This window comes from Mastigoproctus giganteus, chromosome 12 (genome assembly GCF_048544385.1).
Source record: "Mastigoproctus giganteus isolate SK-2022 chromosome 12, ASM4854438v1, whole genome shotgun sequence".
Lineage (NCBI taxonomy): Eukaryota > Metazoa > Arthropoda > Arachnida > Uropygi > Thelyphonidae > Mastigoproctus > Mastigoproctus giganteus.
This window is the reverse complement of record NC_143586.1, coordinates 47,316,968-47,334,106: the sequence shown is the minus strand read 5'-3', so window position 1 is coordinate 47,334,106 and position 17,139 is coordinate 47,316,968. Positions and strand designations below refer to the sequence as shown.

The window sequence follows — 17,139 nt, the reverse complement described above, 5'->3', positions numbered from 1 at the left end:
TGGTGATTTTAAGGTTCACAACTCCATCTGGCTTCCGTTTTCTAGTCACACCGACCCAGCTGGTTAAGATGCTGAGGCTTTTGCAATTACTAATGACCTTGCACAAATTGTTCATTTACCTACAAGAATACCAGATAATCCTAATCATACTGCCAATATGCTTGATCTTTTTCTCACAAGCAACCCTTCTAAGTACGTGGTCGAAGTGAGAGGTCCTTTAGGCACTTCAGATCACAACTTGGTGATTGTCTCTTCTCCAATGGAACCTTTATCTCATGGCTATTCCCAACCTCGTGTTGTTTGGCATTACAAGAATGCAAAATGGGATGACCTGCAAGACTTCTTTTCTTCTTTTCCTTGGTCGGATTACTGTTTCAAAACTTCTAATGTCAACATTTGCTCAGATCATGTCAGTGAAATTATTCTTGCAGGAATGGAATCCTTTATCCCACATTCCACTTTAAAATCTCGTACTTTATCTAAACCTTGGTTTTCCATTAAATGTGCTAAAGCTGTTTAAGAGAAGAGTGTTGCATATCGTAATTGGCTTGTTTCTAATTCTTCAGTTTCATTTTCTGCCTACGCCAAAGCTCGCAACTATTGTAAAGCAGTTATTAATCGGTCCAAACTAGAGTTTGAACAGGCTAAGAGTAGAAAACTTGCTTCTTGTCCTAATGGTAGCCGAGCATTCCAGTCTCTTGCCAAAACTATTGGCCACAACTTTTGCCCATCTCTGCTCCCACCTCTGTCCATACCAGATGGTTCTGTTGTCACTTCAGCCAAGAATAAAGCTGACCTGCTAGCATCCCATTTTTCTTCCAGCTCATGTATTAATGATCTTGGTAAAACACCTCCCACCATTCCCAACATGCTCCATTCAATGCCTCCTGTGGTCTTCCGTCAAAAGGATGTCAGAAGGATTTTGACGAATCTTGATGCTAAGAAAGCTCCACGTCCCGATGGTATTTCTCCACTTGTTCTCAAAACTTGTGCTCCTGAACTTACTCCTATTCTTTGCCGCCTTTTTTCACTTTCTTATTCCAAAGGTGTTTTTCCTTCTGCTTGGAAATTTGCTCATATCCAGCCAGTTCCTACAAAGGGTGACAAATCCCTCCCATCCAATTATTGTCCTATTGTAATTACTTCTACTCTTTCTAAAGTAATGGAGAAATCAATTAACCGCCAACTCTTAAACTACCTAGAAATCTTCCACCTGATCAACGATCGCCAGTATGGTTTCCGTCAGTGTCGTTCCACTGGTAATATTCTGGCTTATGTTACCTATTTATGGACTAATTCAATGGAAAGGTTTGGTGAAACACAAGTAGTTGCTCTTGACATCTCAAGGGCTTTCGAACGTGTTTGGCATAAAGGTCTTTGAAACAAGCTTCCATCTTATGGTTTGCCAAATAATTTTAGTAATTGGTTATCCAGTTTTCTCTCTGATCGCTCACTGAGGGTGATGGTAGATGGCTCTCTGTCTTCTAACTTCTCCACTAATGCCGGTGTCCCCCATGGTTCAGTTCTTTTCCTCTTGTATATTAATGACCTTCTTCCATTGACTGGAAATCCTATCCATAGTTTTGTCGAAGATAGTACATTGCATTCCACTTTCCATTTTGAGAAACCTTGTCCTGCTCAATCAGCTTCAACTTCTCAAAAATCTGCTACCAATTTGTTAAATGCTGATCTTGAGGTTATTCTCTGGTGGGGCAAAGACAACTTAGTTGATTTCAACCCTTCTAAAACTCAGTCTTCTCTTATATCTTGCTAAAAGGATTCTTCTGCTCCTATGCTTATCTTTGGTGACACTCCGATTTCTGGGCATAATGATATATCTCTTTTGGAGATAACCCTGACTTCTAATCTCTCTTGGCATAAGCACATTACAAATATTGCTTCCTCTGAATCTAAAATACTTGGTTTTCTCTTTCGCTCTTGTTGTTACTTTTCTTCGAAACAGCTGTTCACTCTGTATAAATCACAAATCCGCCTTACCATGAAATATTGTTCTCACATCTGGGGACAATATTAGAGGTTATGGGTGCTCCCATAACTTCTCTCAGACTTCTAGATTCCATTCAGAAGAGGGCAGTTAGGTTAATTTATGACTCATCTCTAATGGATTCTCTCCACTCTGTCTCATAGACGTACTGTTTCTTCTGCATCCCTTTTCTACAGATACTTCCATGTGCACTGTTCTTCTGAATTGGCTTCTATAATTCCCGCTCTCTCTTTCAAAACAGTCCGAACATGTGCCGCCTCCAGCCAACATCCATTTACTGTCCAACTTCAAACTCACAGAACCAACTTTTCATTTTTCTCATTTATTCATTCAACTGCCGTTTTCCGGAACAGCCTTCCTTCATATGTATTTCCTGAAAATTACAGTCTACAAAAGTTCAAGTCTAATGTCAACTAATATCTTCTTTCGTCTTCTCACTCTCCAACCCAAGCACGGTACTAAGTACTATAGGTTCTAATACCTCTCATGTTTGGGGTTTTCATACAAAAAAAAAAAAAAAAAAAAATTAGTTCCTCTGAATTTTCTCTGTTTTAGATATATTCCACTGTCTAGCTATTCACTGTTAATTGGTATCACATAGCTATATGAATTTTTCTAGCATGTTATTAATATCAATAATATAAAATGAATAATATTCTACTGAAAGCTGTTTCTGGCCTGTGATTTTATTAATCAGCATAAACACATTACTTTTAAAGATAAATACTTACATCACTTGCTGTAATGAAGAAATTCCATGGAAGCAATGCCACAAGTCCAAAAATGCCAAATGCTAACTGTACCTTTTTATAGCTATTAAAAATAATCAGACTATTAAATTTAAAAAAATAATATAGTAAAAATAAGCTTCCTAATATAAATAAGAATAAAATAGATATATTAAAGCAGAAAATTATAATTTTTTTTATTTGTTATGTAAAGTGCTGCAAAATAGAAGAAGAATGGCTAAATGATGCAAAATAGCGGACTTTTTCTGCATCTTCTAAAAAAAAACTCATATCATCATACTTTTCTCTGCTGCTAAAATAATTATCCAATTCGACTCTCAACTTTATCAACCTCTCCAACTTAAATACTTTGGCAGGTAATTTTTTTCGATCTACAACACATTGCTTTTATTACTCCACAGGATTTTATGTATATATCATCTGCCCTGGTTTTTGTGTCTTCTACCAGTGAGAAGTATGCCTCCTTTGTTCATTTTACTGAAATCCCCTAGAGCCTTATCTTTGAAGATCTATTTGAGGTGTATGTCTAATTGCCAAACTTTGTGATCTGCACTTTCACAAATACATTCTTCATACAGTTGTTTGTTTGTTTATTTATTGGAGCACTAGCAACTAAGGCCATATTGCTCCGGGATATGCGGTGGTCATTCCTTGACCTTTCGGCATCCTCTGTATTTGGTGGTGACGGGCTCGAACCCCGGTCTAATCAAGAAACGTGTGCTACGCACTGCTGCTCCTTCCCACCTGGCTACGGAGGCGCCTCTTCATACAGTGATTAGTGCCTTTCATCATCAATCTGGCTGCTCATCTTTGAACTCGTTTTCAGGTTGCACTCTTTTTTTTTGATGTGAATAATGTCTATATTGGGGGTACCCTAGGGCGATCAGGGTGTCATGAAAAGTAAAACACCTAACTGCTGCTATATCTCTAAACTAATAGCCAAAAGTATAAACAATTTATACTTATTTTGTCTGGTATATAATGCTGTTGACGAATATGCAAGAAAAAATTAGAAATTTTGATATTTAATATCATTTTTTTTGAAAAAACTAAAAAGTTCACATTATGGTCATTTGCCGTTGCACCTTGGTTACTTTCACTCTCAACAGCAGTGCCATGACAAGTGCAGTGGCGCAACAAGTATAACACATGCACCCAAGAAAACTCAATTGTATGTAAAAGTGCAGTAATGCAACCAGTTGCGTACAATTGAGCAACAAAATTGTTCCCCTTTGAGAGCTCTACAAGGATATATAACTAGATTTCAAATCGGGTTTTTGGTTTTCGAGAGTTGAACAACTCGTTAAAGTAAAATTACTTCATTTAGTTACTTTGCATTTGTCGAGCAGTGCGGTTGTGTTTCATTTAGTTAAGTTGTGACGATGCTGAAAGTTATATCAACTAAACATGTTCAAAGATTTCGACAAAATCACAAATATAATGTTGAAAAGCAAGCACATTCCTCGACTTCATGGAATCAAAATTCAATCTTAAACTCGCATTAGATCCTACAAAATCTACTACGGGTCGTCAATCATGTATTGACTTAGTCTTCAATCGTAATGTTAATAGTTTGAATTGTTTCAACTTGTATCCTACTTTAGTTATAACAAACCTTTATTGTTAATTGTAAATGAAAATACTGAATAAAATAAAACTGATTTTATTAAGCCTAAATTGAATTTTTTCATTTCACATAACGTTATTCACGGATTCACCTTCAGCTCCATGGAGCCAAATGTTGATTTTTTTTAGGTGCAACCTCCAGACCTAAATACAATACTTCAAATGCAGTTTCATCATTGTCTTACGCATAGAGGGGGCAATGACATCCTTTTCCGTACTTGCAAAGATCCTATAAATCACAGACAGGACACGATTTGCCTACCTAGCCAACTAAGAAAACAAATTGTTTACACTGCATAGTAGATCTGATTTATCACAATATCTACCGTATTTCCCCATGTATAAGACCAATCTTTTTCGAAAAATTTGGGGTCTAAAAACTGGGTGCGTCTTATACAGTGGTTGTAGATTTTTTTACTTGCATTTCCCGCTTTTTCGCGCTTGTTGTCTTTGCGCTCTTTGTTTCGCACTTGTTACTGGTATATTTGCCACGTTCTGCCCAGAAATGGCTCAGAAAATATTTTCGTACAGTGCTGAATTCAAGTTAAAAGTGATCCAGTTTGCAAAAGTGAATGGAAATCGTGCTGCTGAATGTAAGTTTGGTCCTCCTCCAACAGAAAACAATCCGAGACTGGCTACGGGAAGAAGAAAAACCCTACTGAAAACACCACGGCAGAAGAAGGCCACGAGAGGCAAGTCAGCAAAATGGCCTGATTTAGAGAGGGAATTGAAGATATGGATTGAAGAGCAAAGGGCAATTGGAATTCCTGTGTCCACAAAGATGGTTCAGCATGAGGCAAGAACAATCGCTGATGAAAAAGAAGTTACTGATTTCAAAGGAGGGCACAATTGGTGCTTCAGGTTCATGAAACGGAATGGACTAAGCATGCGTACACACAACAGACTTGCCCAAAAGATGTCTGAAAGCTATGAGCAGAAGGTCCTTGAATTTCATCGTTTTATCATTCAATGTCGGAAGACACATCAGTTTGAGTTGGGACAGATTGCAAATATGGACAAAGTCTCCCTTCAATTTGATGTCGCAAGTAACAGAACTGTTGATAAGAAGGGGGTGTAAACTGTAACTGTGAAGACAAGTGGACATGAAAAGAGCCATTATACAGTTGTTCTAGCTTGTTGTGCCGACGGAACCAAGCTGCCTCCTATGCTGATTTTCAAGCGCAAAACAATGCCAAAAGAAGACATTCCTCGAGGAGTGATTGTCCACGTTCATGACAAGGGTTGGATGGATCAGGATGGGATGAAGATCTGGTTTGAGAAAGTTTGGAGCAGGAGACCAGGTGGGCTCTTATGCAAACCTGCCCTATTGGTGCTTGATCAGTTTAGGGCACACATAACAAAAAACACAAAGAAGATTGCTGCAGAGCAAAAAACAAAACTTGCCGTCATACCTGGAGGCTTGACATCCCAGCTCCAACCACTTGATGTCAGCATTAACAAACCCTTCAAAGCTGCCATGAGAGACGTATGGAACCAATGGATGAAGTCTTCTGAGGACAATTTGACACCAGCAGAAAAAGTGAAGAAACCAACTATAGGAGAAGTTTGTACCTGGGTGAAAAGATCCTGGGATAAGATTGAGATCATTGTCAAGTCATTTAAGAAGTGTGGCATTTCAAATGCCATAGATGGAACTGAGGATGAGGCAATATAAGAAGACAGTGATTCGTCAAACACAGACAAGGACAAGCTAATGGATGAGAGTTTTGACAGTGATGAGGAGGTGTATGAATTTTATGATGAATAAAACTTGAGTTCAATAACTTTATGTAATACATTTTTTTTTCAAATTTCGGGCCCCAAAATTAAGGTGCATCTTATATATGGGGAAATATGGTAAATCTTTTTTGTCTTTAGGACAGTAGTTCCCAAACTGTGCACCGCAGCATCCTGGGGCACCGCGGGATGTTTTAAATTTTCGATGGAAACAGTGATACTCAGTGGTGAGCTATAGTGGGTTTGCGAGAGCCCATTGTTATTTTATTTGAAAATTTGTGAGCCCATCGTTGAGACAATCATTTATTTTACTAATGAAATCCTGAATGTAATTATTGAGTATCCAGAGCCAAAATTATGTGGGACGAGTGGGACACCATCTCCAGCATTCGATCAGTTATGTATTTTAAAATTGCTTCAATTTTGATTTTATTACAGTTGGACATCTGTTTAACGAACTTCTTTATAGCAATTTTTTTTTTAATTCCCTTTTTGGTAATTACATTTAAAATAGTTTCCATTGACTGAAGAAAATTTCCATATAACGAACAGATTACGAGACACAACTGTATGCATTGTTCTGATCTCTGGCCTTTCAGCAATTAGAAAGTGCGAATTAAGGGTGAAAGCGATTACGTTTCACAATGTTAGTGGTGTCCCTAAAACCTGCAGTCATATACCGAGAAGTCATGCTCGTCAATCTGCTTTTCATAGCCAGTCAGAGGATTAAGAAGATTCCTGACATGGATTACAGCCTCTGGTCAACCTGGTTCCCCTTTACTCCCCAAGAAGTCATATGTTTTTCGGAGAAGTGAATGATCCACGTCTTCCAGTAAATTTCTTCTCTCTATGTTTACAAGGTCACAGTAGCTGAATATCCGTGTGATTCCGACATTTTACACAATATTCGAAGAACTAGGAAAGTAGCAACGTAGGGGTGGGGGGGGAGTGAGGCAACTACGATATTATATGAACTTTACAGAGATGAAATGTTAGCAGATTTGAAACTTCATCGAGGCTTTCATTGTGTAGAAAATGTTCTGAAATATAATGGCATCCAGGCAATAATTTAAAAAAAAAAAAAAAAACTGTATGCATTATATCACCAATCTCCAAAAAACTAGCATGAATTAAGGATGATTGCTAAAGAACTTAATGTGGAAACTATAAAGATTGGTTGTGTGTTCAGGCCACGATGGGCAGCTTGTAGCTTGCAGACAGCAATTGTGGGTTGGAGGAATTGTCCCACTTTGTGCAAACATTTTGAATCAGAAGTTAAATTTTTGGGATTATTAAACTGACTTTTCAATGTGGAATTTCTTAACGATTTAGCACTAATGATTGACATCCTACAGGAGCTCTCTTACCTTTCAGAAGCTTTACAGAATCACTCTGGTAAAAGCAGATAAATTAATTATTCAAACTATAAATGCTTTTGCTAATTTGAAAAATTCTGAAGGAAATTATGAAGCTAAAATTGAGAGCATGTTGAAGTGGAAAGAATTTGAAGGAATCAAATTCGAAAGGAAGAACACATTTAAAAAATTACCTTGTGACAATCTATTAAATACATTGTTTTATCCTTAAAGGATAAGTTATTAATGCAACAGAGTGATTTTAAATTAAATAATGAATCCACTGACAACGAGGAATTGAAAGAAATTTTAAATATATGCTACTCAAAATCGTGGAATGTGAAAGAAATTTCATCTTGGTGGGCAGACGGTGAAAACCGAATAATTAATTTAAATTTTCTGATAAAATATGAAATAAAAATTAATGATTTTAGAGATTTTGTCAAAGACAGTTTATCTTTAAGATCCCTCTTCAATTTAAGAAAGCCAGAAATATCTTTGAAGCCATTGCGATTAGTAGTGATGAAGCTGAGCGAGCTTTCAGTGTACTGAATAATATTGAGTGAACGAATGAATAACGTTGACCAAGGGTCGGCAAACTTTTTTTGGAAAGAGCCAGATCGTAAAATTTTTAGGCTCGGTGGGCCAGGTAGCAAGCTCAAAGATATTTACATGGGTAATTCTACTCATAGAGCAACAAAAAAAACAGGTTCAAAATCTTTTTATTAGGAAGTGATATTTTACATATTTATACACATGCTGACACTTACAAAAAAATGAATAAAATATTTCCATTTATTAATAAACGTATTATAGAACTGGTTAAATTTTGTACTAATGCAATGGATGTAATTGTTTTTTCTGAGATAATATTTCATCATACTGGAGTTCAAAGTTAGTACTTCCTATCATTAAAGTTGTTTGCGAATGGTCATCCATTAATAATGATCTTTATTGTGATTTTACATATTTCATTTTCGAAAATGTCTTTTCACATTGGTAAGTACTCCCAAATACAGATATAAATCCCCGTGCATATGATTTTAATTGACCGTATTTATCTTCCAAAAGATATTTATAGAATTCGGTTAGATTCATTTCTTTAAACCTAACCTTTAGCATATCATCATTTTGCAGGTCAATCACTTCCAACTGAAGATCTGATGGAAGCTCCTCAATTGTACAGCCAAATGGATTTTGAAATATGGAAATGTCTTTTGCACTTGCATCAAGATCCGAAAAACGCTGTTGTAACTGTAGTTTAAGTTCAGAAAATATATCTGCTGCGAATTTTTTTGGGAATGGGGATTTCGCTAATATTTGAAATTTTTTACAGCATGGAAAATGGTCAAACTTGGTTAACGTGATCTGTGTTTCAAACAATGCAAATTTTTGATGATATGACTTTACGAAAGAATACGTTTCACATATGAGCACTGTTTTCCCCTGTAATTTTAAGTTAAATTCGTTAAGATATCCCACAATGTCTGTAGCAAATGCTAATTTCCATAGTCATTCATTGTTAGATAATAGTGGTTGTGGACAGTTTTTCTCATTTAGAAAAATTTCTATTGCTTCTCTGAGTTCAAAAAATCTCAATAAAACTTTTCCATTGCTGAGCCATCGAACTGCTGTATGGTAGGGCAAATCAGGATATTCGGCTTCAATTTCTAATAAAAAATTACGAAACTGATGATGGTTAAGTCCACGAGAGCGAATAAAGTTAACCGCTGACACACACAACTGGTTCAATAACACATGACAGATTGAGGTGTTTCCCACAAAGAGCCTGCTGGTGAATAATACAATGAATTACCAGAGGTTTTGAACATTTAGCTTCTTCACAAGCCTTAAAAATTTGTCCAACTAATCCTTTCCCCATTCCACATATATTTTTACCACCATCAGTTGTGACACATTTTAACTGATTCCATTGCAAATTGTACTGTGTTAGCGTTTTCTCAACTTCCTTGAAGATATCTTCACCTGTAGTTGTTCCATGCAGACTATTCATAGAAGCTAATTCTTCATTAACCTCAAACTCAGTATTGACTCCTTGAATAAACAGCAACAATTGGGCAGTATCAGTAATGTCTGTAGACTCATCAAGAGCCAACGAAAACCACTTGAAATTTTTTGCCTTGTCTTTTAATTGACTCCTGATGTGGCTCCCGATGTCCTCAACTCTTCTAACAGTTGTTCTCGCCGAAAGACTGATAGATCGAAACAAATCCATTTTCTCTGGACACATTTCTTCGGCTGCCACAAGCAAACATGATTTAATTTACCATTGGTAAATGGTTTCCCTTTCTTGGCTAATAAATGAGCTATTCTTAAGCTTACTTTAGTTACTGCTTCATTATCATTTTTTATTTTAACGAATAAATTGCGTTGTGATGATGCATTACATTTTAAACTTTCCAATTTTAGCTTCCGTCAATTTTCTGGAGTTTTGAATATTGTGCTGCGTGCTTACTTTGGTAATCAAGCTTAATGTCCAAGTTTGCAGACGATACGAAGGTTAGCAGGGTTGTCAAGGACACTACTGACACTATGCTACTGCAACAGGATCTGGAAAGGTTGAGCAGATGGGCTGAGAGGTGGCAAATGAAGTTTAACATTGACAAATGTAAAGTACTGCATATGGGAAACAGCAACCCCAGAGCAACGTATCAACTCTGTGGTACTACACTGACAGTGGTAGAGAATGAAAGGGACCTGGGGGTGGTTGTGCAGGCAGATATGAAGTTTTCTGAGCAGTGCTGATGATCTGCAAGAGTAGCTCATGGTGTCTTGTCAATGATATACGGGAATTTTTCTAGCAGGAATAAGGAGGTGATTATCCCCTTGTATAAGGCAATGATCAGGCCACACCTTGAGTACTGTATACAGGTCTGGAAGCCTCGTTTTAAGAAGGATGTAGAGCTGTTGGAATGAGTACAGAGAAGGACAACAAGATTAGTGAATGGAACCAAGTTGCTCTTAAGAAGAAAGGCTTAAATTTTGAGAATTACAGTGTCTGGAGACTAGGAACCAGCGAGGTGATCTGATAGAGGTGTATAAAGCCTTGAACGGTTTGAGCATTCTCAATGCTGATGGGATTCTTCCTCTCGCTCAGAATAATCACATGAGAGGGCATAAATTCAAATTGAGAAAAGACAGATGTAGGATAGACGTGAGGAAATTTGCCTTTAGCCAGCGGGTGGTTGGTTGGGTGGAATAGACTTCCATCCCTTGTCGTGGAAGTTGATAGCCTAAATAAGTTTAAGGCTCAGCTGGACAGGTATTTCGAACGAACAGAGGGGTGAAGTGGAAGTGGTTATTTTTTATTTATTTATTTATTATTATTATTATTATTATTTTTTTTGGCTGATGCTGCATAAGCTTGCTTTCTTGCATCAAATACCTCTACTAATGCTAATGCTGACGTATATTGTACTCTTTTTTTTTTTGCACAGCTATTGTGTCATTACATAATAAACATGATACTTTGTCATTTATTTATATGACAAAATAATTCACACTCTATTCAACTTTAAAAACACGACATTTGAAGTTCACTTTTCTCTTTATATTTGGTCTTGAGGGTGACATGGAAACGGTGGGTAATAAAAAAAATGAAAAAAAAAAAAAAGATCGCAGAGTGCCATGACAGACAATACCACGTGCGCCGCTAAAGCAAAACTGAGAGAAATGCTGGCAACACTTGTTCTACGGTAGATGACAGAATGCGAATATGCGACGCCAGTAGCGCCACATGCAGTCATTATTCTCAACTCAACAATCGGCTATTGCAGCACGTAATTTGATTTATTTTTAATTTTTTTCAGGTAAAAAACAATATTAACCCGCAGGCCGGATTAAAAAGAGGGGGTGGGCTAGATTAAAAAGAGAGGCTGGGCCGGATTTGGCCCGCGGGCCGTAGTTTGCCGACCCCTGACGTTGACCATTAAACACGGTGCAGATTATTATGATCTAAATGGAAAACCATTGCTTCGATTTGATCTGGATCGTTATGTCAAATCATTCCACTGTAATCATCGCTCAGCTATTGAGCAAAGCAGATCGACAACAAATATTAATAAAGAAGTAAATTTGCATATGGCAATTTTTAGAATAAATTTTATGGAAGACAAGATACAATGGATTTATGATAACTAAAGGAAGAGATAGTAATGAATGGGCCTGGAGTACTGGGGTCCATAGTTCAAATACAGATATATACAGTTATACCCAGTTATTTATTAACAAATAAAGTACAAATAACAGTACAAAACCAGTAGCTTTCGGAACGCGTGCCCCTTTATCAACTGATAAGTTAATATAAAATTTGAATACATTACAAGCAAATGTGGCACGTTAATCATGCGTCATTGTTGTAGCACGGATGTGTGCTGCTTTACGCCAGTGATCATCCATCAATAAAACGGTTGTTTCTAGAATGGGATGTAGACGCATCGCCTCACGGAACACGACAGAGCAATCCAGCTTGCCGAAACTGACCAGTCCGCGGTCGCAGAACATTTTTGGGCTACCAACCACGATCTTGACCCCAAGCGCGACTTTGAGATAGTGGACCACGCGCGACACTTTCGCCACCGCCTATGGCTAGAGTCACTAAACATAATAAACAATCCTAAGGCATTAAATCGCCAGAAAGGCATGCGTCTACATCCCATCCTAGAAACAACCGTTTTATTGATGGATGATCACTGGCGTAAAGCAGCACACGTCCGTGCTACAACAATGACGCATGATTAACGTGCCACATTTGCTTGTAATGTATTCAAATTTTATATTAACTTATCAGTTGATAAAGGGACACGCGTTCCGAAAGCTACTGGTTTTGTACTGTTATTTGTACTTTATTTGTTAATAAATAACTGGGTATAACTGTATATATCTGTATTTGAAAGGAAGAGATGTATACTTGTGATTGCAACATATCTAAATGTCTCGACCTTGTAGTTTAAATGACATACACAGCTGTTAGGGGAACCTAACAATGGAATGTAACGAAAATGCGAGACGAAAAAAAGAAATTGTTGACAAATATTTGTATTATTACCGCCGTATCACAAATACTTGTATTGTTGCAGTCATATGATAAACACTTGTATTCTCACAGTCATATGACAAATACTTTTATTGTTGCAATCATACTTACTGCAGTAGTAATTTCAGAAAGTATGATTGTGATGTCATACTAATCAAAAATTCTAAAAAGAACTCACATCACTATCGTATTGAAGTATCATTGTAGGGGGAGGCATGACGACGAGGTTTTCACATTTTTTTTAGATAGACCTTATACACATACACTTATACGCATGGTTAAGGGGGTAAACGAGCCCCATCTCTCCACCCTCCTGAATCCGCTCCTGACTCGAGATATTATATCGGTCAGTCACGAATAATGCGTCATGCCCACTAACCATACTACTAGTAGTGGGAGCGTGGGAAGCGCCTCTGGTGGAAACCGCGGATGATGTCACTTCCATGACCGATCAAATTACTTGGTAGAAATTTGGAAGAACTGTGAGCCCATTGTTAAAATATTCATAGCTCAGCCCTGGTGATACTCAATGTCTCTGGGACACCACGCGAACTACTAGTTCGAGGTAGTTCACAGTTTCAACATTACTGTACTTATTAAGTTGTTTGGACCTAACTACTTAATAAAAACTGTTAGGTATTTCTTTTGGCCTAGGGGTGCTGTGAAAAAATTACCAAGACACTAAGGGCACTGTGAACAAAGAAAGTTTGGGAACCTCTGCTTTAGGAGTTATGGGGTTATAATACAAGCAAATATAACATGTACTATGCAATGTAACCATATGAGGTAACTAATATGAGGTTAGGAAGGAACATTACTTGTCTTTTAAAAACAGTAGGGCAAAAGAAAAAGCTGTTGCACAGTGTGCATTAATTAAAAAAGTAATCATTCTGGAACTACAAAGATAAATAAAATCTGGTATATGCTACATACACACAGTAATCACATATGCAGATGTCTTGAAGTCTCTCTGAACATTCCTTTTTTTTTTTGATAACTTCATTTATTTTTTAAGATAACTTAATGGGAATTGAAAATCCATGATGACTGAATTAAGCAATTGTCAGTAAAAAGTTCCTAAAACCTGTAATACCATGAATGGATTAAAGCAGGGGTGGCCAACAAGTTGATCGTGGCTTTAATTTCGTTCAATCACGGCGAATTTTAAATACATCTAAAAATAGATTAGTCAAAATCTAAATGTTATTATTATGCACTCCACTGCATATGTTTAATACAAATCCATTGAACCACGTGAATACTCTTGTTGCCACACAGCCACTAGGCTCCTCTTGTGAAAATTCATGCAGTTACATTGTAGAGAGCATAGTGTATGTGTCGAATTCTTATTTAGCTTACTTAATATTAATAACTGGGCAGTACTTATAAGTTAATTTAATACTCTTTGATTTAAAATGAATACTACGAAAAATAGTAAAACATGTCATTTTCATTTCGAGTGGGAACTAGAATACTTTTTTGTAATGATAAAAGAAAAATGTTATTGTTTCATTTGCAATGCTTCTGTGGCTATACCCAAAGTAAGAAATTTAGAAAGGCACTTCCACACTCCATTGTAAATACCAATTGGATTTTCCGCCTAATAGTGACCTTAGAAAAAATAAATTAAAAGAACTTAAATCCAGATTATTCGTACAACAAAATTTCTTCATGACACCTAGTTTACAATCTAAAGCAGTAACTGTAGCATCATTTAAAGCGCGTCATCTTCTTGGGAAAAAAATGCAAACCATTTTCTGATGGTCATCAAAGACGCATGTTTAGGAATAACAGATTCTCTTTTTGAAAATGTTAAGAACAAAAATGAAATTAAAAGTGCTCTTCAAGATCTGCAGTTATCTCGAAATACTGTAATGCAACGGATCAAAAAAATGAGTAAAAATGTGAGCGAACAATTGTGTGCTCATATTGCTAATTGTGTGTCCTTTTCTTTACAACTAGATGAATCTACAGACATCAGTGATACAGTTCAATTGCCCGTTTTTCTTCGATGATTCTGCAACTAGAAAAGAACTGCTGGGTATGGTTTCATTAAAAGAAAGGACCACAGGTCTTGATATATTTAATGCATTTAAAAATTTTATTAAAAAAATTAAATTACCACTATTTAAGTTTGTATCAGTAACAACAAATGGAGCTAAAGCAATGACAGGGTGTCTTAATTCATTCATCGCATTGTGCCAAAATGATGATGAATTCCCAAATTTTTTGAGTTACTACTGTATCATCCACCAACAAGTGTTAGCCAGGAAAAGATTAAATACTGCAACTAAAAGTGTTATGGATATAGCTTTCAAAATCGTGAATTCCATCAGAGGGCAATGTCTCCAAAGGAGACTTTTCAAAATGCAACTCAATATAAATGAACCAGATCTGATATTACGAACAGATGTGAGGTGGCTGAGTCGATAAAATTTCTACAGAGATTTCTAAATTTTCTGAATGAAATAAAAAAAATTGTTGATCAAAGGGGAGATGTTATCAGCAGCTACAAAATACTGAGTGGTTATGTGATCTGGCTTTCTTGGCAGATTTTAACAGTGAATTAAGTGATCTGAATTTGAAATTACAAGGAAAAAATAAAAATGTGGGTGACATGATTAGTAGTATTTCTGCATATAAATATCAATTTTTGGCAATGGTTAAGGATCTCAAAGAAAAAAAATTCGATCATTTTGCAAATATGCAAGATTGTTATCAGCAGCTTACATTATTCAATATATTTCTTATCCATTTAATGTCGACTTAGATACGAAACAAATTGCAGAAAAAAATCGCTGAGATTTTTTACATGGAGAAAATATTACTTGAAAATGAAATTATTACATTGCAAAACGATATCTTCCTCAAAGCCAGATCATCAGAAAATGACTTTTGGAAATATGTTTGCAGAGAGAAGTACCCAAATGTAAAAAAATGCAGTGAATATTTAAATTCCTGTTTTGGTCCACATATCTATGGGAATTGGCCTTTTCATATTTGAAACAAACAAAGATGAAGAATCGCTCTACTCTTACAAAGTTGCATGCAAAAGATTCTTTATGGTTGGCCTTATCATAGTATAGCTCCGATTTTGAAAGCTTGGCAGATGACATGAAGACATATTTTACATAAATTAAAAATTTAAATACGCATGAATTTAAAATAAGAATTCTGAATTGTATTTAATTTTAAAATTTATAAACAATGTGTTTTAATATATGTTGATTAACTTTTTTAACCATGTGCAATGAAATTCTTGAGATGGTAGATCGCAGCACATTTTGAAGAAAAAAAGTAGATAGCATCACAAATTCAGTTGGTCACCTCTGGATTAAAGGATGAGAATCCAGAAGAAACTTCTTAACACTGGACTTGAATTAAGTAGAAATTTTCAGGAAAATACATATAAAATAAATAAATATTTTTAGTACTGTACAAAAAAACAAGACCATACAGAATTCCCATCAAACCTATAGAGCCAGTGATTAAAAATGAACTGTTTACAACTCTGACATGATCACACAGGTCATAAGGCTTTAGAATAGATCTGAGAATTTACTTAACAGATATGAGGCAATATTGAGAAAAAGTCGTAAGAAAGGTTAAATTTGAAAGTGTTTGCAATTCTGCACATAGATGATAAGAGGAAGTGTGCCAACTGGTAAACTATTAAAGAAATACATTTCTATGACGTGATATGTATTGTTATTTGTATAAAGTTAAACTAAAGTTGCCTTAAAACAACAGCTTTGTCAATCAATTTGGCACTAGAGAGATATTGCCCAGATTCATGAGGTAAAATTTTTTTGAGTGGTCTGTGCTTGAGACCATTTTTACAGAGACAGGATATATTTAAACAGAAGGGATGTAAGAATATTTACTGATGCTAATGAGACAGTGTTACATGAGTCAGAAAACTGTTAGCAAGTGAATTGCCCATTTTTGAACCTTTCAAGTCTCTTTTTGATGTCTCTTTTTAGATGTGGTCTCCATATCTGGACAGAATATCCCAAGTGTAGTCTTACAATTGCCTTAGTAAATAAATTTGAAGTGCTGGTCAGGACATCAAATGCGGACATTGTTGAGATATCAGAGATGTAGTGTCACGCAAATATAAAGGATGCAGAATTTGAATATGGGGTGTACAATGTATACATAAAGGATAGACAGAATAAAGGGGGGAAGAAGTTATGCCCTTAGTTAAGAAGCACATAAAATCTTAGGCAGTGCATCCAGTTGACATAGTTTGCTAGTGCAATGTTGGTTCATTTTGGGGAGACAAGCACCGAGAAAGCAAAAATGAGAATAGGAGAGAGTGTCACATGACTAATGACTCTAATGAGTACGACAAACAAGTGTACAGAGAAATAGAGTGGGCCAGTAAACCAGAATGTCTTTAAATGGGAGAGATTTTAACTTTCCAGATATTAACTGGAACTTTTGGGTTAGTTACTCACACACTAGCAAGACTTTTGTGGTTTTACTGGATGACTGTTTTCTACAGCAGCATGCTAGAGAGGCAACAAGAAGGATTAATACTCTTAATCTGATTATAAGCAGTGATCACAGTTATTGATGTGGATTTATTTAATGACGTAACCACTATCA

At 36.2% G+C, this 17,139-nt stretch overlaps 1 protein-coding gene across 1 annotated transcript in view; it reads right to left on the bottom strand.

Annotated features, from left to right (window-relative positions):
• LOC150077017 (equilibrative nucleoside transporter 1-like) overlaps positions 1-17,139 on the bottom strand; it is a 157,806-nt gene that overhangs the window by 129,125 nt on the left and 11,542 nt on the right. Inside the window, exon 2 of the mRNA XM_090385620.1 lies at positions 2,737-2,818. Coding sequence (XP_090241746.1) covers positions 2,737-2,818 — 82 coding nt within the window. The remainder of the gene's footprint in view (positions 1-2,736; positions 2,819-17,139) is intronic.